Source organism: Populus euphratica, unplaced genomic scaffold (assembly GCF_000495115.2).
Source record: "Populus euphratica unplaced genomic scaffold, PopEup_1.0 scaffold140.1, whole genome shotgun sequence".
Taxonomy (NCBI): Eukaryota; Viridiplantae; Streptophyta; class Magnoliopsida; order Malpighiales; family Salicaceae; genus Populus; species Populus euphratica.
In genome coordinates, this window is record NW_011500028.1 from 432,456 (window position 1) to 455,894 (window position 23,439).

At 33.0% G+C, this 23,439-nt stretch overlaps 2 protein-coding genes and 1 long non-coding RNA gene across 5 annotated transcripts; 2 read left to right on the plus strand and 1 right to left on the minus strand.

Moving 5' to 3' along the window:
- The first annotated feature begins 11,778 nt into the window (after positions 1–11,778).
- On the plus strand, positions 11,779–12,925 carry LOC105142336 (uncharacterized). Its single transcript, XR_845544.1, has 2 exons — positions 11,779–12,455; positions 12,718–12,925. It is a non-coding gene; the product is annotated as an uncharacterized LOC105142336 (long non-coding RNA).
- Positions 12,926–12,942: 17 nt separating this feature from the next.
- Positions 12,943–16,323, minus strand: LOC105142334 (transcription initiation factor TFIID subunit 7-like). 3 transcript variants are annotated; one of them, XM_011049915.1, is made up of 6 exons: positions 16,173–16,323; positions 15,466–15,587; positions 14,300–14,433; positions 14,084–14,203; positions 13,857–13,926; positions 12,943–13,292 (listed from the first exon to the last, which is right to left on the minus strand). In XM_011049915.1, exons 2-6 carry the CDS (start codon positions 15,578–15,580, stop codon positions 13,129–13,131), a joined length of 603 nt encoding a protein of 200 aa, XP_011048217.1. In that variant the 5' UTR covers positions 15,581–15,587; positions 16,173–16,323; the 3' UTR covers positions 12,943–13,128. The 3 variants fall into 3 exon arrangements, with proteins under 3 accessions (XP_011048217.1, XP_011048215.1, XP_011048216.1); XM_011049913.1 differs by having other exon boundaries at positions 15,466–15,582; positions 16,169–16,323; XM_011049914.1 differs by having other exon boundaries at positions 15,466–15,585; positions 16,169–16,323.
- Positions 16,324–18,247: 1,924 nt separating this feature from the next.
- On the plus strand, positions 18,248–22,552 carry LOC105142333 (serine/arginine-rich SC35-like splicing factor SCL33). The gene is made up of 6 exons (XM_011049912.1): positions 18,248–18,377; positions 19,196–19,361; positions 19,907–19,984; positions 20,854–21,018; positions 21,565–21,711; positions 22,120–22,552. Exons 2-6 carry the CDS (start codon positions 19,219–19,221, stop codon positions 22,343–22,345), a joined length of 759 nt encoding a protein of 252 aa, XP_011048214.1. The 5' UTR covers positions 18,248–18,377; positions 19,196–19,218; the 3' UTR covers positions 22,346–22,552.
- Positions 22,553–23,439: the final 887 nt, after the last annotated feature.

The following is a 23,439-nucleotide window of genomic DNA, read 5'->3' on the forward strand; positions in this document are numbered from 1 at the left end:
TAAAAAAATATTAATTTAAAATAAAAAATAATTTTTTAAAAAAATTTAAAACATAAAAATTAACATAATTAATTAGTGGGGCAAACGGATTTAGGTACGCCAGTAGTAAACGATGGATATTGAACATTGTGCATATCAACTCGGACAATAGTAACAATTTAATTAGCATAAAACTTTCTAGTATAATTAGGCTATTAAAAAAAAACAAATAAAAAAGATTATCATCCCAACTTTTACTTCCTTGGACGTTATCTGGGGACATGTGGGTGGCATCGAATTTGATGCTGGAATGTGGGATGATCTCTGTTCTATGCTGTGGGAAAATGCCGAGTGATTTCTATTAAGCAAGACCAAGACAAACATCACTTTTTTTCCTGGAAACGAGCTTACTTTTCATCAATAAAAGTCATTTCACACAACTCATCCAATATATCATAATTTGCTCCATAGTATAATTACAGAAAAAAACATTTATCGCACCAAAATTTTATAATAATTATCTCTTTTATTAAAAAATTAAGGATAATTACAAGAACCCTTCTACTGTTTGATATGAATTTCACTTTTTCTATATGGTTTTATAAATTATGTTTTTTATTTAATGTTTGATCTAGAGTATAAAATGTAATTTATAAGGGGATGGAGGGAATGTGAAATTTAGATCAAATTAATTATATAAGTGTTTTTATGATTATCCCTAAAAAAATATTTGTTTTAATATACTGTAAATATATTTATGATGCTCTTATCTTTATGTCTATCTCTCTTGTATGTATGTTGTAAATGTACAATAATTATAGTTTGATTATCATAGAATTTCTGAAGAAAAAACAAACAAGAAAATTTAATATCCCAGATTTTACTTCGTTGGACATGGAAGGTAACATGAAGTTTTGATGGAGGGAAAATGTTGAGTTATTTCTTCTATTTTACCCTTTTCTCAAGCAAAACTAAGACAAAAACACCAGACATTTTCCAAGAAAAAGAGCTTACTTTTCTCCCATACATGAAAGTGAGAGATTGGACTTGTTCTTTTATACACAGGATATGCTCAGCTCTCACGTCATTGAACTATATATATCTATATCTCTCGAGTCATCACTACCGTTATTTGCTTAACTTCCAAGCTTTTCATTTACCACTAATCAGTATTTTCAACTATTCTTTTTCTAACTAGAATGAAAAAGAAGTGTGTTTTTTATATTGTTTTTTAGAGTGATTTTTAAAAGTATTTGTCAACTGAAACTGTATTAAAATATTTTTTATAACTTTTTTTATTGTTTTATCAATACATCAAATAAAATCATCCGAAAACACGTAAAAATATATATATAAAAAATTTATTTGGATAGAATATTAATTAGGGTGGATTTGGTAGATTGCGTGTGGGATATTTTGGATGAATTGTTCAAAATTTTATTTATTGCAGCAAGCTAGTATTGGAGTGAAAGCTCGAGATCACGACGGGAACTTCCATGCATTCTTCCTGAATGATCCGCTAGCTGACGATTGAATATCCCAAAAGAGGGATTCTTGATGGGCTAATACAAACAAAAAGTCCTTGTAAAGTTTGAACCTTGCTTTTAGTTTAGTCTTTAAAATACTAATTATCACAAGCAATAGAGCTTTTTGGTGGTGGGCACTTAAAATCCAAAAATAATATCTGTCCCAAGATTTTATTATACTAGGAGGATTGTGCGCATGTATTCTGAGGGAACGATTCAATATAACACACTGCCTTAATTATACCCTACAAATAATAAATACAATTATGGAAGTTTTACGGTTATTCCTCTAAATTTAATTTATGTTTAGTTTTATGTTGCCCCTTATTTATTTATTTATTTATTTATTATTATTATGAATATTCAGAGAAGCTTATATGTATATTAATTAATCATACGTGTCTTGAAATTAATAAACATGTAAGTTTTTAGTGGTTTTGAGATTTATAAGATTTGAACTGGTAATTTCTGAATAGTAAACTCAAGACCTAACTAATTTAACTATATCTTTCAGGGTTCATGTTGCTCGCAGCTAGTGTTTATTTAATGTCTCGAGATAGAATATATAAAAATAATAAAAAATATAAATATATGTAATTAAAAAAAATATTAAATAAATATTTTTTAGAAATAGTTATGAAATGAATTTGTATATATATTTTTTTATCCATAAATAAGAATCAAACAATAGTTTAGGTTTCCTCTTCTTTTTTTTTGTTAAATTTAATTATTTCTAATAATTTACAATTTCAACTACAAAAAAATAATTAAATTCTTGAGCTTTTGATGACATTTTTAATTTGAAAGTTGTGGTTTCAAAACAAGGGTAACATTCTAAAAAATCTACTAGTAAGTTCCTTTCTTTCCTAATTTCTTTTTATTAAGATAACATATGTAATTAGCACTAGCTAATTACAATTCTTAATTTTTCTAATTTTGGAATTATAGAAATAGAACCTTCTTTAATAGTTAGAAAGATTTTGGTACCCCCATGAAAATTGGTGTTGTCTTAATCATAATCATATAAGAAAGTGATATAATTGAATGCTACCATGCCTAATTACGTACGTGATCAAGTGATCCCACATATATTAATTATGTTATAATAAACTATATCTACAAATAAATATCAAATTAAACAAGAACAGTCTCAAACCCTTTTTTCTTTCCCTTAACCTAGCATGCACAAATCAATATTATTTTTCAAAACTATGCCTTAGTGAAATCGTCATACTATATATATTAAGTTAAGGCTATGGTGCTTACACGTTGATTTTCTGACTTTCAATCTACAATAAGCAAGCATCAAATCTGAGAAATGTTTCATATCTTATACTTCACTCCTATACACATAATTAATATTCTAGGCTTAGATTTGGATTAACATTTATTTAATATTAATGCAAAGTACATCACGCGTAGCCAAAAAAAATAATAAAAACCGTTTAAAGGAGAGTATAAACTATATTTATGTGTCGGAAAGTAGTGTACAGCAAGAACATGAAATTAATTAAATACTAAGTAAACATGTTTGTAACAAAAATCTGGATTTAGGTCATTGAGTGTATTGACAGCTGTTCTCATATATCATCAAAGATTCTTCCCGCAATTGTGATAGCTCAACCATGCATTAAGAGGAGAAGAAGCAATCAAGGATTGGTTGACATCAAGGCATTATTAACTTCAAGGGATCATGAATGTATTTAAATCTATAATTTCCTTTAAATGAATAAATATAAAACTCTAAAAATAAAGCATTGTAAAATTTAAATTAATATACTGTTTGTATAAGTGACAGGAAGAATAAGTATTCTCTATATTTAAATATTCCTTATACCTTGTGTTATGGTAGACTTGAAGTTAAAAAGATGAGTTTTTTTTTTAAAAAAATCTTTAGCTTTTTAGCCTTGGGTTTTTTTTATAATCTTAGAGCAATTTGTTTATATATACTTTTAGAAGATATATCTTAAAAAATTTATAAGACACTTAATATAAATATTTCATGAATATCTAAGTTATAAGATTATTCTATAAAAATATAGAATATTCATAAAAGCATTTATGGAGATATATACATTGAATAATACATTTACATCTCATCTCCCATTGCTCACATTTAACATTCTACCACTAATGTAAAATCAATGTCCCCTTGAGATTAGTTCAGGTGGGAAAGGAGAGAATTAAATAGAGAACTTAGATTCGATTGTATACCCCATATATATATATAACTCTAAGCTTTAGCCTTTAGCCCCATAAAAGTTTGACCACAAACGTGATGCCATGTTGTCAAACTTAATTTAGTAGGTAAAGATCTTGGATTCAAGATTTAATTTCAATACATGACCTGTTTAAGCACATCTTCTGAGCATCAAGCTCTACTTTTTGCCAACGTTTGCCATGAAGATATAAATTTACTAAAACCTTGTTCTCAAAGCAGTTGTTTTCTTTGAACCCTTTGTAGCCAGCCCGTGGATAGAGTCAAATTCAAACCCTAAAAGCAACTCCCTCGGTTGTTTTTATTTAATAGAAAAATAGTAATCAGGAACACATATAATCATAATGATGATCGTAAACAAATCAGACAATGCATTGTCACTTACAACTGTCATTACAGATCTCCATACATGTATAAATTAAACAACATCGAGATGGGTACCTTGTACCGTACAAGCTAGGGGGTGGGGAGGGGGGAGAGGCTAGCAAATCCTTTGGAAATTCAATGTGTCAAATGGGTATTTGACCATGTGCATGGTGCTGCTAGCTTGGTACGAGTGATGCAAACATTACCCGACATTTGGACAGACATATCCCTTGACAGTAGCTGGTAGCTAGAAATTAGAATATATAATTAGTTTGAGGATTTAATTTCATATGGTAATTGATAATTGTCCCCATATGTGGCCTTCTTAATTAATATGATGTTTCTTATCCAATGAAGACAGCCCAAGTGCCCTTTGGAATTTGCTTTTTCAATATGTCATTCATGCATGCTACATTATCATAAACCCTAATTTAGATGGACACCACTGAACATGGAGATCAGGAAGAGATGAGCCACACATTTTTTTTTTTAATTCTACTAATTACTATATAGATTTTGGTGGGGGAATGTGGATCTTGTAAGATCTTTTGATGAATGGAAAACTTTGACAATGAATCAAGATCTCTAGATTCATCCAACTTTATGCAAATTATTACTCATGATATCTCAACTTTCTATACATGACCTAAATATTCCTTGTTATGGGTTTGCTTACACGAATCACATAATCTGTAGGTAAAGGTATCATGGAGCTTAAAACTTACATCTCTAATAATTAATTAATTTGGAAAAAACCATGGGTCGTCAAATTAATTCAGGTAAGTTATTTTTATTAAAACAATGTTATTTATTGATTTTTTTTCTAGTGTTACCCTGGCTTTTAGAATGAATCCGCAGAAGCAGTCGGGATCTAACAAGTTTGAACTAAATAAGGTTTCTTTTATTCATTAATTAATATATTTTAATCCAGTCTTAACAACAATTTAATACGTATATGAACTGTTGCATTCACGGAACCAAGAATTCATACGATGGGGTGAGGCAGCGGTGTGAGCGTAACGAGCCGGTGTGCAAAGCAAGCATAGCTGGAAAACACGAGAGAGCAGAGAAAGGCAACTGTCGGTATTTATTGTGAATTGTACGAGGGAGTGCCTTCGGCGAAGGAAAAAAGGGAAGAAGGAAAGAAACGCGGTAGGCAATGGGCACCGACGACAGACAAAAAACACAGAACACGACACAGAATGATGGATAGAAACAGAGTGGTGACGTGAGTGCTTAGGGCACTGTACGTGCGATCAAAAATATATGTAAAGTCAACTCTTTTCTTGATTTTTATTGCTGCATGGTTTTTTTCATGCTTGCCTAATTCTTTTACGGCAAAACCTCGTATCTACCTTCACACTTTGCTTCATCAAAAACTTATTTTTTAAGATTAAAAGAATATCATTTTTACATATATATATATTTATATATATAAGAAAGTTAACAAGTTAAGAATCGAGATTTTACAAAGTCATCAGGTCAACTTTGATTTTTTACTAGGTTAGTCATTTTATTTTATTTTTGCTCAGACCGGTTTAGATTCCAAATGAAACCGGGTCTCAAGCAAACCAATTGTCATAGCAACCCGCCAGCCCTGCTAGTTTTTATAACCATGATATGGTCTTCCATTCAACTAGATGATGCCGTTGACGCTTGCTTCATTCATTTTCCTTTTCCTTTTTGTTTTTTCTCACTTAAATTCCTCCTGTGGGCTGGTCAAAACACCTACCTACCTACCTTCACACTCTTTTTCACCGTTTCCTTTCTTTCTTTCACAAGGACCATCAAAATCATCCCCAGCAGAAGTTATAACTACTGTTCAGGAATGGCTCAAACGCCATCATGCCCTTCAAAGACTTATTTATGTTCAAACGCAAAGCTTAGTTCCTATGTTGTTGTGTTTTTCCCCACCTCCATCTCAGGGGGCACAACGTGTCTGCCGGTCCAAGCTCCCATCCCATGGCAAAAATCACAATCAAAAGCTCCCGTGTGTTTTGCAATTTAAGCATATTTGTCTTCTAGCAGTATTTTCAATTCGTTGTTCAAATCCAACATCCCTTTTTAAAATAAATTTCTTGTATTTTACAACCAAATCCATATCTTAGATTTTATTTTATAATTAAATTATATTTTTTCAAAAGATTGAACTTTACTAGGAAACTGTCCACACATAATATATATTGCCACTTAAGTTTGATTTTCTTCTACTATTTTTATCCTTTCATCATTGCTCATGTCATAACCTAATTTTGAATTTCCCTAAAATTATCATTTTTTAAATAAAAATTAATCAAAAAATTAAAAAACAAAAATGAAGAAAGACTGGCAACTTAGATAGATAAGCTGAGAAAGGTTTTAAACCCATGCAAGAACCAAACCAAGATTATGAACAAAATTGAGAGCTTAATTGTATCCTAAAGAACTTAAGATTAAAAGAAAATACAGATTTAAAGTTAAATCAAATGATAATCGGATGAATTTACATAAAAATTAAGTTTAAAGACTTAATTAAACTTTTAATAAGCCAATTTAATTTAATTATTGGTCTAGTTAAAGATTTAATTAAGTTTACAAATTAATTTGAGTCAAATTAAAAGAATTAATTAAATATAAGGAATTAATCTGATTTTTAATAGGTCAAATTAATTATAATAGGGATTTAATTGGTGAAAAAAATAAGTTTGAAATCTTAATTGAGAATATTAAAATTTTAAAGGATCATATTTAATTTTTCAAACTCAATTGGATGAAATCAGGGATAAAGTTGCAAGAAATTAAAGTTTAGAAGATAATTAGAGATTAAATTAAATAAATTAACATCGAGTAACTTTTTGCAAAAAACATGTAAGTTTGAAGACCCAATTCAATTGGAAATAATTATGAAATTGAGGAAATTAAAAGCTCAAGAGTCAAGTAATAATAAAATTAAAAATATTTAAAACCAAATAAAATTAAAAATATTTTAAACCAACGATCAAGATGAAAAAAGCTTTAAGGGGTCAACCAAGGATTTAATTGAATGAAACAGTGTGTTTTCATGTTGTTTAAACTAAAACGAAGTATTTTAGATCAAATAATTGAATAAAAACACTAAGAGGTCAACCAAGAATATTTTAATGTGTTGATATCAAAATTACATTAAAAATTTAAAATTTAAAAAATTAGTTATTTTTTTATATTTTTAAATTATTTTAATTTGTTAATATAAAACTGATTTTTTTAATAAAAAATATTATTTTAATATAACACTAAATAAAAAATATTTTAAAGAAACTAGCATAATAAAATTAAAAATATTTAAAACCAACGATTGAGATAAAAAAAGCACTAAGGAGTCAATCAATGATATAATTGAATGAAACAGTGTGTTTTCATGTTGTTTAAACTAAAACGAATATTTTAGATCAAATAATTGAATAAAAACACTAAGAGGTCAACCAAGAATATTTTAATGTGTTGATATCAAAATTACATTAAAAATTTAAAATTTAAAAAATTAGTTATTTTTTTATATTTTTAAATTATTTTAATTTGTTAATATAAAACTGATTTTTTTAATAAAAAATATTATTTTAATATAACACTAAATAAAAAATATTTTAAAGAAACTAGCCTTGACCTCACCAGTTGGCAGCCTTGGGGTCCAGCAACGCCAATAATATCTCATCATGACATATTTTATACATCTAGCTCTTTTTTAATCTGATTAACTAAATCAATTTGACATAAAACATGATTTAAATTAAAACATGATAAGATCAATCACTGATTTGACCTGCTAGGGCAGGCTGCATTTAATAATATTAGCAAGTGTTAAGAAGTCTTGAACCCCAACACGGCCGCAGTCTTTGGGTGCGTGTTCATTATGGTGGTGCGATTTCTTTCCCACATGACTCCATACAGAGTACTAGTCACGCATGGAGACATGGAAACTGCACCGCACCGCACTGCAATGCAGTATAACGAGTTTCATGCATCATTCATGCTCATGGTCTGTTCTCCGTGTTGCGTTGAAGGCTGCGGACGTTGAAAAAACTTATGTTTGAGTCCCAGCGTTACGAAGCCTTTTAATTCTATTTGATGAGACTTGAAAAAATCCTCTTGCAAGAAAAATATTGTGATATTTAATTTAATATAATAATATAATATTTAATTTCACACATTCTGGTAAAACTGGACTCGAAGTACTTGGCGGCCTGCGGACACCTCCAAGAAAAATATTGTGATATTTAATTTAATATAATATTAATACAGGTGACTGGGAATAAAGAATTATAATAAAAGGTCAACATATGTGTTTAGAGAGAGAATAAATGATATTATCTAGATTTAAATATTCTTTAAATCTTATTTAAGTCTTATATTTGTATTGAGTCTTGTGTTGTCCACGGAGATAAAATATAGAGAGATGAGTCCTTTTATATTTTTAAATATATTTGTTTATATAGATTTTTTTAATATAAATATCTCTATATATATATATCTAAATTTAAATAGTTTTTATAAATATTTAAGTTATAAAATATTTAATTTTCTAATACCCATAGATAATAGATAATAGGGCATGAGTATCAGTTCAAAAATTAATATTATTGTGTAGTTTTTTTCAATATATTATCATCATAGATAAAAACTGCCTTTTCAATCGAGTTTAACTAAAAAAATTATTATTTTTTATAAATTTTTAAAATAAATATATTTTTAACCTTGTAAAAAGAAAAAAGAAAAAAGAGTAGCCTAAATGTGTTAATTGCAAATTATTTATAAGTTTTTTTTTTATGATTTAACCTTGATTCTTGAGAACCACCTTTCAAGATTAACTCAATCGTGAGTTGATGGCTTGAAATCTGAAAAGATCGGCGCCCATCTTCAGCAACAGAAAAGGTTATATTCAAGAAACACAAAGATGGCCCACTGGATCGTGCATCACCATCTCTCCCCATCACCGTCCATTCTAGCTCCCAAGGATGGTGTAGAAGGTGTTGGATGGCTTGACCTTTGAAGAAAGACTTCAAAGGTATCTAATAGTAGAAGGTATGTAACTGATGGTCGGTCTGGGTGCAGCAGATCTGACCTTTCCCCATGTCTACGTGTTGTTTTTTCTACGTTGAAAGTGATCATCTTGCAAACCAGGAAAACAGAGACCTGTTGAGGTTTATTCCTGTACATGGTTGTCGCACCTTATTCGGGTGAAAATGATTTCAGCCATTAAATTACTAGATCATAGGGTAATGTCATAGTTAATCCAGTCAACATTTTTATTTAAATAAGATATTTTTATTATTTTTTTAATATTTTTAATATTTAACATTTTTAATATTTTTATTTAAATTACTAGATAAGATATTTTTATTATTTTTTTAATATTAATCCAGTCAATTAAAATAACTAAATTTTATCGAATCAATATTTAATTTAATTTAATTAAAAAAATATCAAATTAAATTAGATTGTAGGCGAAAATCATGAATTTTATACCTCAATATGTCATGTAAGACTAAGTCTGGCCATAGCAATCACCATCACATCCAATCTTCGTGATATCTCTTGGATTCAACAAGTCAAAAAAACCCAAATGACAAGATTTTCATCATAACTTCGTTTCTTATATTTTAATCCAGTCGAGTGTTGTTGATTACTGTGGAAAATAGGAAATATATATGTCATCTGCACCGAAATTAACCTGGGACGGTAGAGAACATGATGCTGTAGCTAAGAAATTGAAGAAGACGATTTCAAAGTGGAGAGTATAACCAGGATTTTCCCTGCTCCTTTTCATCCCAGAAGCAAACACAAGACCCTATAAAATTGGTGTGTACTGGTCCCTTTCACAAGAAATTGTCAAGCTCCTGCTGAGGACTTGTCGAGAAACACTAGCAGACCAGTGTTGGAATGGGTGGTGCATACAGCTTGTCAAGCAAGATCGCAACATTAGGTAGAAAGTGAGAAGACAACAAAGAACGAATTAATTTGATTTCACGGAACAGAAAAGGGCCAATCATGATCCTTGCTTTGCTGTAATTGAAGACCTTTTCAACCACCCTAGAGTTCTGTAACTTTGACACAGAATCATTCAAACTCTTTAAGCAACAAAAACACAAAAAGAGAGGAGGAAAACATTTTCAACCCAAAAGAGGGTGAAGATATAGGGAACTGCAATTCTAAGTCTTGGACTCGAATCCATGATGACAACGACATCATTTTCAACAATAATAAAAAAACAATAACAGAGGTTTGGTAGCACGGCAAACCGCGCACTTAACATCTCTACCAAACAAAGCCTTACTTCTATTCAATGTTCATGTTCATGTTCATGTTCAATCCCATCTAACACTTTAATCATTATAAAGTCGAAAACAACATTATCACCGCAATTTTTTTTTTATTAAAAAAAACAGAAAAGAAAAACCCTTCTCTCGGCCTTGATAAATTAATTTGTTGCTCTCTAGCTCCCTTTACAAGTTCCTACTGACATCAAGGTATGCCTTTTATCCAAGATCCTCCACCCACCTAAACTTCACTTCACTTCAGATTGCTTGCTTTTTGTATTGAAAAGCACCCACTATACTTCAAGGAATCCAAATCCCACTCAACATAACCCTTGAACCAAGCTCTTGACTTCTTCTTGTTGCAATGCATGAGATTGACATTTCATGGGGCTTGAAGGGAAAGAAGTAGGCAGGAAATTGAGTAATTTACTTGCAAATTGGGTTGCAAAGACGATGGTGGGGTTGACTTCGGCAATGTAAATAGTCAAGAAAGTGAAGTAGAAAATAAATGTCCCCGAGTCAAGCAGCATTTTTGCCATTATAATGAATTATACATCTCCATAAATATTATGGACTTGGCAATGAGAGATCTCACGTGAGAAGACCATCTTGAAAACCTGAAGCACGAAAACGCGTTAAGTGATTGAATCGCACAACTCCAACAATCTCTCTCTCTTTCAAGCATGGCTTGATTAATCTTAAATATTGACGAGGTTGACAATCATCCCATGTACATAATTTTCTTTTATTATTGTTTGCTTAGTGTATTGTATTTTCCATGAATAGCATCATGTAGCTTACCCCCATAGGCCTTTTGATCTCAATTATTTAATTAAGGTAGCGTGAGCAAATTCGAATTGAAGTTGCAAGCCTCGTATATTTCGTCAAGGAATATAGAGTCCTATTATAAGGCTAAAAAGTCATAGATTAATTCCTAACTCATTACACAAACACATGTTGCTAGCTTGGACAAAACACTCCTTAATTAATGCCTATCTGATTATATAATTAAGAATTTAGAGAAGAAGATGATGAACATGCCAAAAGCCGTGAGAGTTAGCACCGTTTCGCAACGCATTGCTGGCAAGAACGCCCGCGTTACCTAAGGGGTACTTGGTTTAAATTGTTAAGTATACATGTATTAACTTGAAGACAAGAGGATGCCATTTTTATAAATTTTAATCTGTTTTTAATATGTTTTCGACAAGATTGAAAACTTAATATTAATGAATCAAAATTGACCTACAAATACCACTATACTGTCTAATTAAAAAAATAAAAATACAACAGGTTCATTTGACTAAAGAAATGGAGGGTGGATCCACTATCATATCTCCCAAATCTCAATTGTTGCATCTTGTGTCCGCGCGTGCACGTCCGCACACCAAATTATTCAGCCATAGGGCGTTGCCTCATAGCGAATGGGCATGACTGGCGGACTTCTTCAGAATCCTTAACAAATGACAGGGCCAAGCCTTTTGCCTGGCAGTATTGCCTCCCCAAGCACAGCAAAGCCCTAGATGATCATTTTTATTACCTCTCTACAAAGGAGATAGCATTTTCAATTCAAATTTGGTGGGATATCGTCAGATGAGCAGTTAAAAGGCCTCCAAGAAAAGATGGGCGATTTGCTATGTGCTCTGTGGTCAAGTTCTTGTAAACCATACCTACTGAAGCAAGCTGGCATCTCCTCCAAACCCACCAACCTTACCCCGAACGGATAGCATTACTCCATTATTATATCTGCTCGGCAAATCACGAGCTCGCTAGGGCATGCTTGCAGCATTAAATTCTCAACAGTGGCCATAGATATTTTGTATGTGGTAGGCTTCTTGCCACGTGAACAATCATGTTGTGTAGCAGTATATTATCTGTCTTACAGTTCTGCTCCAAATGTGAGAGGCTAGTGGCAAAAGGTCAGCGAACTACTTCCAAAGGAACAGCAAATCATTGTGAAACCAAGGCTGCTGCCGCTGCATATGGTACCACGGAAAATCAGATCCGGAAATAATTCAATAACTTGTTCATTTGGGGGCGTGGGGCACAGGAAGATTTATATCAAAGTTTAAGACAAGGTCCAAGATTATCCAGCTTGTAAGTCAAGAGCGTTAGCTGGCTGTGCATTACCTTATTAGTGTCATGTTTGTTGATATCATCGCAAAATTATTTCATAGATCTCAAATCCAAGGCATGCAGCGCATCTAGATCTATTAGTTTTTCTCAATGAGATTTTCTGGTTACAATCCTGGGGGGAGCTATTCTGACTGGCAAGATTGATTATCTCACCTCCCATGGATGCGGCCATCGAGTCCGGTTGTGGTCCAACTGCTAACACCCTAATTCGATTCATAAACAGACACAAGTGGAACCAGGCCCGGATTGACAAAACACAAAATCTTGTTGTTTGCATTAGCGCAGTAGTTTCTACAACAGGAGTATGATCTCATGAAGCCCAGTGATAGGCCGACAGCCACTAAACCCTGCTCATTGTGGTTTTCCTTGTTTTCACTTTGCTCCCTTTGTCTTCTAGGAGACAGAAGGAAGATTCAATACTGATTCTTTTCCATAATTCCATCAAAGATTTGTGCAGCAATCATTCAGTATTTCGATAATAATAAAAGAAACTACAAAAATGTACAGGCAATCGTCAAGTGCCTAAGCAAGAAGTATATAATGAAGAAGATAATTGGAGGCTAATACATTGCATGCCATATGCATACATAGATTAACATACAAACTGGATTAGTTATATTCATAGGAAATCTCATTATATTGAATCATCAGAATCATCTGAATCACTTCTCTCAGGCTCCTCTGCGTTAGCTGTTGTTTCTGGCACATCAGGCTTTGCTTCAGGAGCAGGCTCTGGTTTCTTATTTGCTTTGTGAGCATTCTGATCACCTTCTTCCTCTTGCTCATTAGCTTCAGCATGTAAAACTTCAGTTAAGGATTTACTTGAATGGTAACTTAAACGTTTTGACATTCAATCAAAGAATGCAGTCAATACACTATAACAAGTGTGACTCCACTGAAATGAGTCTCCCTTAAATTCTCTTTTGGGAATGTTGCCTTCCCTTGCTCACAAAATGAACACAACCAAAATTTAACTTTCGGAGCATAATCCACTACTGATTAATGCAGGTATGACTGAGCTAAGGTTGGTTAGCAACAATTATTAGTGCAAACGGTGGTGCTTTTTGTGTTGCAGTCCCGCAGGATTATAATGCAAATTGGACAATAGAAAATTGCCCGTCAACCAAAAGCATCCCTAAAGTTTTGCATGCTTAATAAGGGGAGCTAACCCTAACTTTTCATTTTTGCAATAAATATATACAATTCACAAAGAACACACATGCTGACCCTTACTGGAATCTATACCCCTTGAGCTAATCTAGAATAGCAGAACCTACGGCTTGGTAGAAAGTGGACAATTTTTAGTTCTCTTTTAGCTGAAAAAAAAAAAAAACTGAATTCATGCATGATACAATAGGATATCAGCATTTTCGACTGTCCCCCCTGCCATGATGTTTAGAAGATCTTTCTCAACACGCTGTACAAGCTCAGGCTGCAGAAGGTAATATAGACATAATCAGTAAAGACAATAGGGTGAAAAGGAAAAAAGAACAGCACTGTAACAGCACAAGTTAGATCTCAAACCACAAAATATTTCTTGCAATCTTAGTTTCAACAACATAGTTTTGAGAGTAGGAGATCACACATACATTGAGGTCTGGCTCCCTGCGAAATCTTCGCTTTCGAGCATCCCTCATAGGAGGAGTGAGCCCATGTCTGTACTCCACCACATCTGGAGCAGTGTCACCAGCTTCTCTAACCATGAGCATCTGCCAAATTAAAACAGATAATATTGCAGCAGGTATAAATGATTTACCCATCTCTTATCAACAATATAAACCAAAAGCTCTAACAAGTGTTAATACCTGACCAATGTCTGAAGTTTTTACTAGTGCACAATCATCATATGTTTTGTAGGACTCTACAGCACAAGGAAGATCCAAGAGAGATGCAGGGAAATGTTCATCACCAATGACAAATGTGCCACTCCTTCCATCCTCTGCAAAACAGGATATTCCATGTTTATGAGCAAGCAAAGACTCTAGGCCAAAAGAATGATTTCCTTACTACATAATTCTCAATCAATTTTCTCTTCGGTAATAGAAGAATAGAATTAGAAGAAATAAAGGAAGAAGATAAATAAGGGAGAGAGAAAATAAGTGTTTTAGAGCTGTGGAGAATGAACACCACGTTGCTATGACACCGGTGGCTGTATCATCTTCTCATCATTGCTACCATTCAAACCCAACACATAATGGAAGTGGCAATTGTAACCAACATAAGAAAGGATAAAAAACTCATATATAAAAATGTATTGACAATAAATTAAAGGTATTTGGTGGAAAATAGAAACTGGCTACAGATTGATACATGTCCTTCTCCTCATACCACATCAATGCTAGAACGCACGCTAGGTGGATGAGAAAGGGTCTAGAAAGAACATTTGAAGGACATATAGTTTCCAAATATAAAAGGAGGCAGTTTGCTGCATAGTTACTATCATGATAGAATTTTTATGCCACCCAACTCAAAATTAAGAAAACCACAACAGGATCCATCCCAAATGGGAAATTTTCAACATGAGCTCATTAGAAGCAATAAAAACACAAAGCACGACTCTGTTCACAGAGCCTTGCTTCCAGGTAGATAAGTAAACTGAAGTATTAAACTGCAAAATCAAAATTGAAAGGGTAGAGAACGAAGGCCGAATTTAGGGACCATAAGCATGAAGTAAACATGAAATGCATGCTGTCACTGCTTTTATACATTCCAACTCAAACACCTGCAGTGAAATTCGAAGGCAAAACCAATTTCCATTTTTCTTCCTATATATGATTACGAGGAGAATGCAGGAGGAGAAAAAATCCCCATGGTCAATGAAGGAACAATACACTGTGGATTGAATCAATGGTAACACCTAAAGCACTATACATGTAACAACCACCAAAAACAAACAAACAAACAACAACAAAATATATATACTATAATAAACAAAATCCTCTCATAAAATACAAAGAAAGTATGCTCTCACCTGAAAAAGATAAATCCAAAGATTGCTCCTCAGAAGAAGAAGCAGTTTCACTCAAAAGGCGATTCAATTTCTCCGCAATAGAAGGTGGAACTCTTAGTATAAACTGTTCCTCCATTCCTACTTCACAAAAATGCAATATCATATCAATCTCTACATACTTTAATAATCTATCCCAAATCAACGCAAGTAAACTCTCCTCAAAAACCTCCAGAAAGTAGTTATCATTTTTTTTCTAAGGATACAGCAATTTAAACTAGATATACTTGGATAAAAAAGAGTTTAACTTCAATGACAGAGAGAACAAAACAAAAGGATTAGAATGTGCAAGAAATGGAATTCGAAAATTCAAAAAAGCTCTGAAACACAAAATTCTCTCTGAATTCAACATAGATAATAATGGAATATTAATGATTTTTAAAAATAAAGAATTTAATTAAAACGCCACCTAAAAATGCAAGCTAAAACCTCAAGAAGACAAGAACAACCATGCACACATGCATTTTAATCTATAAATAAATAACAGAACAGAAATCAATCAAGATAAGAATTAAAACCCAGTTAATATCTTCAGAAATAATCAAAATCCAATTTACAATATACCCAAAATTGTTCAAAATAAGCATGGATGGATTAAAAGAAATTAAAAAGGAATCATCCTTTGCTCGTTAAAATATTATAAAAAAAGAAGCAAAGTGTTGTTAACCTGCATAGAGAGCTCCTCAAGGAGATGGGAATGATCAGCTTCTCCTTCTCCTGCTTGAAAAGAAGCAAACGTCGCTGTTTCCACAGAGATCGCGCGCGCGCGCGCATATATATATATATATATATGAGACTCAAGGCAGTGACTCTCCTCTGTTCTGCTTACGCTCGTATCCTTAAAGTTTTTCCTTTCTGGTTGTGTAAACTACAAATACACCCTCCATTTGTTGGGTATATTTCCATTTGATCCCTGTACTATTGATTGCACCAAGTTCACCCTCGATACATTCTAACAAAAGCTAAAATAATACCATGTTTCACGAAGCACACACATATATTTTATTGCCAATTTTTACAGTAAAATTACTGTTTTATCTTTAACAATTAAAGTCTTATAGGATGCTTCCAGGGATAATATAGTATTTTTATAAGATATATCTGTTATTACAAGATTAAATGGAATAAATAAGTTTTTTAATCTTTGATTTACACGATGTAATATCTAAAATATAATTAAAAGATGAATTTCCTTCACTACAAGGGCATTTACAGATTTTACTTTAGCATAATGTAGTTATTGAAATGCCCTTAAAGTCAAACATTCTAAAGTTAAGATAGAGGGTTTTTTTGGTTTTTTATTATGTTTTTTTATTAATATTATGTAAGCTAAGAGCAATTATTTTTTTTTAAAAAAAAAACAATATTGCAAGTGTGTTAGCATGTAAGAGATATTCATGATTTTTAAGTGATGCCTGTAACACCATTTGGTGACCAAACAACATATTTTAAGGAACTGTTTAAAGTATTTTGTCACTCCTTTCACCGGAATCTAATGTGTGTAGTCATTATATATACAGTGGAGCTCCAGCAACGTTTTTTTTATTTTCCTTTCTTTTCCCCTCTTTAACCTTGAAAAATGTGTAGTCCTTGTAAATTTCATTTATTTTTTTTAATTTTATTCTTTAACTTTTAATTTTTTAATCAAATTTATTATTTTATTTTACAATATTTCATGTTTGACCCTAGTGTTTTGATTTCTAATTTATATTCCTAACTTTTCTATTAAATTTTAATTTCTTTTTAATTTTATCATTGAATCGATAATCATATTTTTTTTTATATTGATCCTCATTCTCTAGATTTTTATTTTTAATTTTAGATTATTTTATAAATTTAATTTTACTTTTCAGTTCAGTTCAATTTGATGACATTTAAGATTTGATCTTTGATGTTTTAATTTTTAATTTTAATTTTTAGGCCTTTCATTATTATTTTTTTAAATGTAGCCTTAATTTTTTATTTTATTTTATTTTGGATTTATTCATCTATTTGATTTTTCTTTTAATTTTTCTTTTAAATTCAAATTTTTTATTTATATTCTCAAATCTTTACTGATCAACCTGCCAAGCGACACAGAGATAACAACTATGTTTTTACTTCACCGACGATCATGCTAACAAAAGAAAGAGATTGGCGTCAATTTTCAAATAGCATATGAAGGTGGCCGGGTTGGATGGTTTTACTTCACTGATGATCATTCATATCCATAATTTTTTTTTATATTTTTTTATTTATTTATTCTACAAACATATTCATTGGATGTTCCATATAATAAATCAAACACAAAACAAACAATTACCACTGTAATTTGGTTTTTAGAAGAACCGCAATTTCCAATTGCAACATTTAAAAAAAAAATATTTTTGAACTAGAAATTAGCTATTTTTTTATTTTAAAAAAAACCATAATTCCAACATTTATATTTCTTTAAAAGCTTTTCTCGTGATTAACCAATGTTAATTGTCGGAATAACTTTATGAAGGTCGTTGGGTTATTAAATATTTTTTTTTATTATTTAATTTTTTAAATATTAGTATTGGATTAACGTTTTAATGTAGATGATGTATTCTTCGAATCATTAAAAAACACAAATATCTTTAATAATTTTGTTTGGAATTTTTTCCCATACCAAAATACAATTTACAAAAAAATCTTAGCCACTAGATCAGTAGACCTCAAAGAGGACCCACAAGTCCAAAGGCATAGAATATATTAACTCAACCCTAGTTAACCTTTACCCTTGTTGCGTGGCAATATATCTACAACCTCTCTGCGCGCTCGTATTCTTTTCTTCTCGCATCCGTTCTCGCTACCACATCGCCGTCAGCTCACAAATTCTCTCCTCCATAAAACCCTAATTCTCAATTTCACAGGTCTCTCTCTCTTTCTTTCCTTATTCCCCTTTTTCTGTCATAGATTCTAGCTGTTGTTTCGATCTCTGTTTAGTTGCAGATTATTTTACCCTTTCAGAGGTCGAATATTAGTGTTAATTAATTAATTCTGTTTTCATGAATTACATGGAACTTGATAGGGTTTAATGCTCTATTTAGGTTAATGGGTTTTTGTTAAAAAAGAAATAATCAATGGCTTCATATCTGTAAATGCTAGGGTTTGCTGGAAAGACATGAAGAATATAATGGGTTTGATGTGTTATTAGCAAGGGGAAGATGGATTAGGGTTGTTTCTTAAATTACATGCCTAGGTTAATGGTATCGTTAGTGGGTTTCTTTTATATTTTAAGGTTGTGAGTTGTTGTTGTACTATATGATGTGTAAACGCCATTGTTAACCAAAGTGTCAATCTTTGCTGTATGAAAGTAGAAAAAGATAACAACAATGAGCAACTAGGGATTTCAATGAAGAATAGCCCTAGTTTGATAGTGGAGTTAAATTGACTAGGATAATCAAGATAAGGTATTGAAAGGAAGCGATCATGGGTTTGTTTAACATAAGTGTAATCTTTGACATTTAGTGTCTTTGTATTGATGTATGACATGCTAAGATCAATTTAGGCCTTGAACTCTTCACGTGCTGTGTTAGTGGAAAGTTGTTTGCTTAAGTTATATAAAATTTATTTATCATATGAAGCTGGTTGTTGAATTTATTGCGCATGATTTAATAGTTTCTTACCCTGGTTGGTTTTTTCTTCGTTATGATACTATTTCCTTGACTGGTAAGTTTAAATTGCACAGAGAGAGCAAACATTTTTGTGTAAATGAGGGGAAGGAGTTATAGTCCATCGCCTCCAAGGGGCTATGGTAGAAGGGGACGGAGTCCTAGTCCTCGGGGACGTTATGGTGGTCGTAGCAGGGATCTCCCTACTAGCCTCCTAGTTCGCAACCTTCGTCATGATTGCAGGTTCGCTGTCCCATAACTTCTGCTCTTTAACATTTTTTTTATAGATTTTCTTTCTTTGCTTTTTTTTTTTTTGCAAATAGTGGCTAATATAAAAATTTCTGCTTCAACATCTGTGTTTTCTTGCCTTTATTCTTTCCAACCGAGACTGGCTAGGCACTTAGAAGGTTAGAGTGCTAAGTTTGTGTAATAATCATTGCTGATTTTAGGTGCTTATTAGGACATAATGAACAATGCATCTATGTGGCCTCAGGGCTTTGTGCCAGTGGGCCATAACACTAGTTGCCACCTAAGGATAGTTTTATATGTGCACAAGAGACAGGAGTAGTGATGACAGTTATTTTGTCTACTTGCGGAGAGAAACTTCACACAAGTTAACGATTCAACTGGTGACTTTCATGTTGCCGAGAGTGGGAACCTATCGACAACCAAACTTGCCATTATGCAGTATGCACCCCTTCCTATTAATAGCTGAATATTTTGGGGCCATAAACTTTATGCGTGTTTCTATCATAAATACATGCCAATTACTTTTATGCTTTTTGCAGGCCAGAAGACCTTCGCAGACCCTTTGAACAGTTTGGTGCTCTCAAGGACATTTACTTGCCTAGAGATTATTATACTGGGTGAGCAATTACTTCAGCTGTTCATGTATGAAGTTGTTTGCTGATATTTCATTTTTTTTACTATTTTGTTAAAAAAATTCCGTTGGGGTTTTGCCTTTTCTAATGTTGGTGTCTTTATGTTCCTTGGGGTTAATGGAGTCAATAGTCTTGTTTGGTTTCTTTTTCAAAATTAATCCCCCTTGTGAAACAGATGGGACAAATAATGTTATGTTCTTACCACAGCTTTCTGTTTTTCTGTCTTCCTTTTTCCTCTCCCTTAGAAGTAACTCAGCTTGTCCTATTTTTTGTATTGTTTGATTTCCTTCCTGCACTGCATCAGAAACTTGAAACTTATTAGCTTGAACTATCAATTTTTTGAAACTTTTTGATGTTATCATTCTTATAATTTTTGTGAAATTCACACAATGCTCAGCAATCTGTTTGGTTTTCTCCAAGCAGGCCCTATAACCCCCCCTTCATCCAAATTTCTTTTAGGTCATCTCTTAATGATATACTCCTGTAACCATAAGCTGGGTTCCTTGATTGAAGTTCTTGAGATTTAACAGTGAAATTAAAGTTTTGAAGACATCAATCAAGTAATTAGAGTTCTTTTGAAGATGATGTTAATGATAGTGAAGATTTGAAGGAAGTTGGGTTTGAATACATTGTGAAGAGATTCCAAGTCTTGAAGAGTTTCAAGTCATCTTTAAACTGACACTTGCAAGGTCAGCAGTGTGCTTGCTTTTTCATATCATGACCTTCATATAATGGGGATTATGTTGGTACATTTCATTGGCAAAAGGCTTATGGTTCCCGTGCTCAGCCCCTGATTTTGTAGCAGATGGTGATACTCATCTTCAACTTGTTTCTTTATCATCTTCTTTTGACAGGGAACCCCGTGGTTTTGGCTTTGTCCAGTATGCAGATCCTCATGATGCTGCCGAGGCAAAACATCATATGGATGGTCGAGTTCTTCTTGGCCGGGAGTTGACTGTTGTATTTGCTGAGGAGAATAGGAAGAAGCCAATGGATATGAGAACAAGGGAGCGTACAAGGTAGACACCATCTTTTCTTTGTTGGCTTGCCTGATGGGATTGATTTTGATTGGCATGGATATTTTTCCTTAAACAACTATTTCTCTACTCAGTTGCGGTATAAGATGATTGCTGAAATGGCAGTGTTTTATTTGTCCATCACTTTCTTCCTATGTTTTTCATTTTGAATTGAGTTGAGAGCATGGAGGCATTGTTAACATGAATCTCGAATGATATGTTTCAGGGCTCAGTGATTTGAATTTTTCTATTGGAAAACAAACTTCAACAAATTCAAAATGATAAGATTAGCTATTTTGTTAGATTGTTCTGGTTTCAGAATTTGTGGATTATAAGGTGGAGTTGTTTCACATGCCAATCATGCCATGACATGATATAAGGATGTTCATGAGACATGTATTTTTTTAATCTATAAATTGTGTGATCAGGACTTGTTTTAAAGCTCGCTTGGTCCCAATTCGGGGTTGTATTTTATGATTTGAGTATATGCAATAATCTTCCATAGTTTTCTTTTTTGATAATCCTCCAAATGATTTCATTTTCCTACAGGGGTCGATTTCGTGATAGAAGAAGATCACCTCCTCGTTATTCTCGGTCACCACGCCATTCTCGTTCTCCACCTCCACGCCATGCAAGATCTCCGTCCCGTGGTCGAGAGTATTATTCCCCTCCTCCCAAAAGAAGGCATCACTCAAGGTATGCAATTATTTCTTTCCAGTTGCTATTGAATTATCCATGTTTTATTTTTATTTTTTTGGGCACCGAATATTTGTTCCTTTTATAGGAACTTGAATGCATTTTGCTTCCAAAAGCAAGTGTGTTTAGCTGTTCCAAACTGCTTGTGAAACACCGTGAAGCACTCCTTACTAGTTCTGAATCTGATATCACCTCCCTGGTTTCTGATTTACTCTTATTTATTTAGCCTCTTTGCCCTATAACTGAATTGCCCTGTCTGATATAGGATTATTGTTATAGAAATAGGATACTTTCTGTGGTTTGTCACATGTCTTGCCATTGCCCCACTGAGGTGCATAGAGTTGTACCTTTTGACAATCCACTACTCCCACTTTAAATGTTCATGTCTGATCTTTTGCTTTGAAGCAGATCTGTTTCACCCCAGGAGGGGAGGTACAGTCAAGAGAGGCCATATTCAAGATCAAGGAGCCACAGCCGAACTCCAAATAGGGGTCAGAGCAGGAGCCCAGTTAGGAGCAGGAGCCGGAGCCCAGTTAGAAGCAGAAGCCGCAGCCCAAGAAGAAGCAGAAGCCATAGCCCAAATCATGATGAATATCCTAGGGAAGCAAATGGAGAAAGATCTCCTAGTCCTTAAAACCTGTATGGAAACAGATGTTTGGAACGCTGCTTGTCTTTTGGATTATGTTTACTGATGTGAGTGCAGTTCTATCAGATGGGATTTGATCTAGGTTTTGTTGGCGTTTGGTTTCAACTTTGTACAATACTTTATTGTTATTGCAGTTAATCCTGTTTTGTGGAAGAATTTGAATTCAAAAACATCAAAAAATTCGTTGATTTAGTTTTTCGCTTTTGAGGGCCCACTATCGTGAGGATGTTTAATGATGCAAAATGCTGGGAGGCATTTCCACCTTGATTCGTGATGGTCTAGTTTCCTGCAAATGCTGCAACGGCACAGCTGAGCTGTTTTGAATCCCTGTCTTTTTAGCAAAGGAGGTGTTTACAGGGGACCAACAAGTGTTAAAAAGGAGGTGCTTTTTGCGTTTGGTGCCCGCTGCATTTCACTTTACAACTAAGCGAGAGCATCAAACTTTTCTTTCTGTGCAATGTTTGGCCCCATATCTAATCGGATTTGCAATCAAACATTTTGATGTCACAGAATCATGCTCTTCACTTCTTTTAGGGCTCCACCCGACGAGATTAAAACTTCTGCGGAGATTTTATGCCATCACTTAGACGCTCCCATCAATTTCGGTCCTCTTTGAGCTTGGGATGTAGATTGTCTCTAATGTGGCTGCATGAGCTGAATATTCTTTGTTCTTGCTGCTTATCAAAGCTAACAGAAGGGAATATGCCTTGACATCCCATTTCGAATAGCCTGAATTTGTTTTTTCCTATTTGGACCCAAAAAAAATTCTAAATTTGGTGTTGAAGACAAGCATACTCACTAATGGCCACTGGAATTGAATTTAATTTCTTTTTCTCTGCTTTTATCACCTTCCTTTTCCACAGCCAAAACCGTAACCTTTTGACTATTCGTATCCCTTTCAAGCTAATAAAAATGACTTTTGGAGGGAAAACAAAATCACATAAAGGCCATGTTATTTAATACAGTAACTCTAATTTCTTCTTACATTAAGTTTGAGCTGAAAATAAACAGTCCTGACATCCATATGATTTGCCCGAGACAAGGACATTCTTAAAGGAAAGAAGACAAAACAACAGACAGCA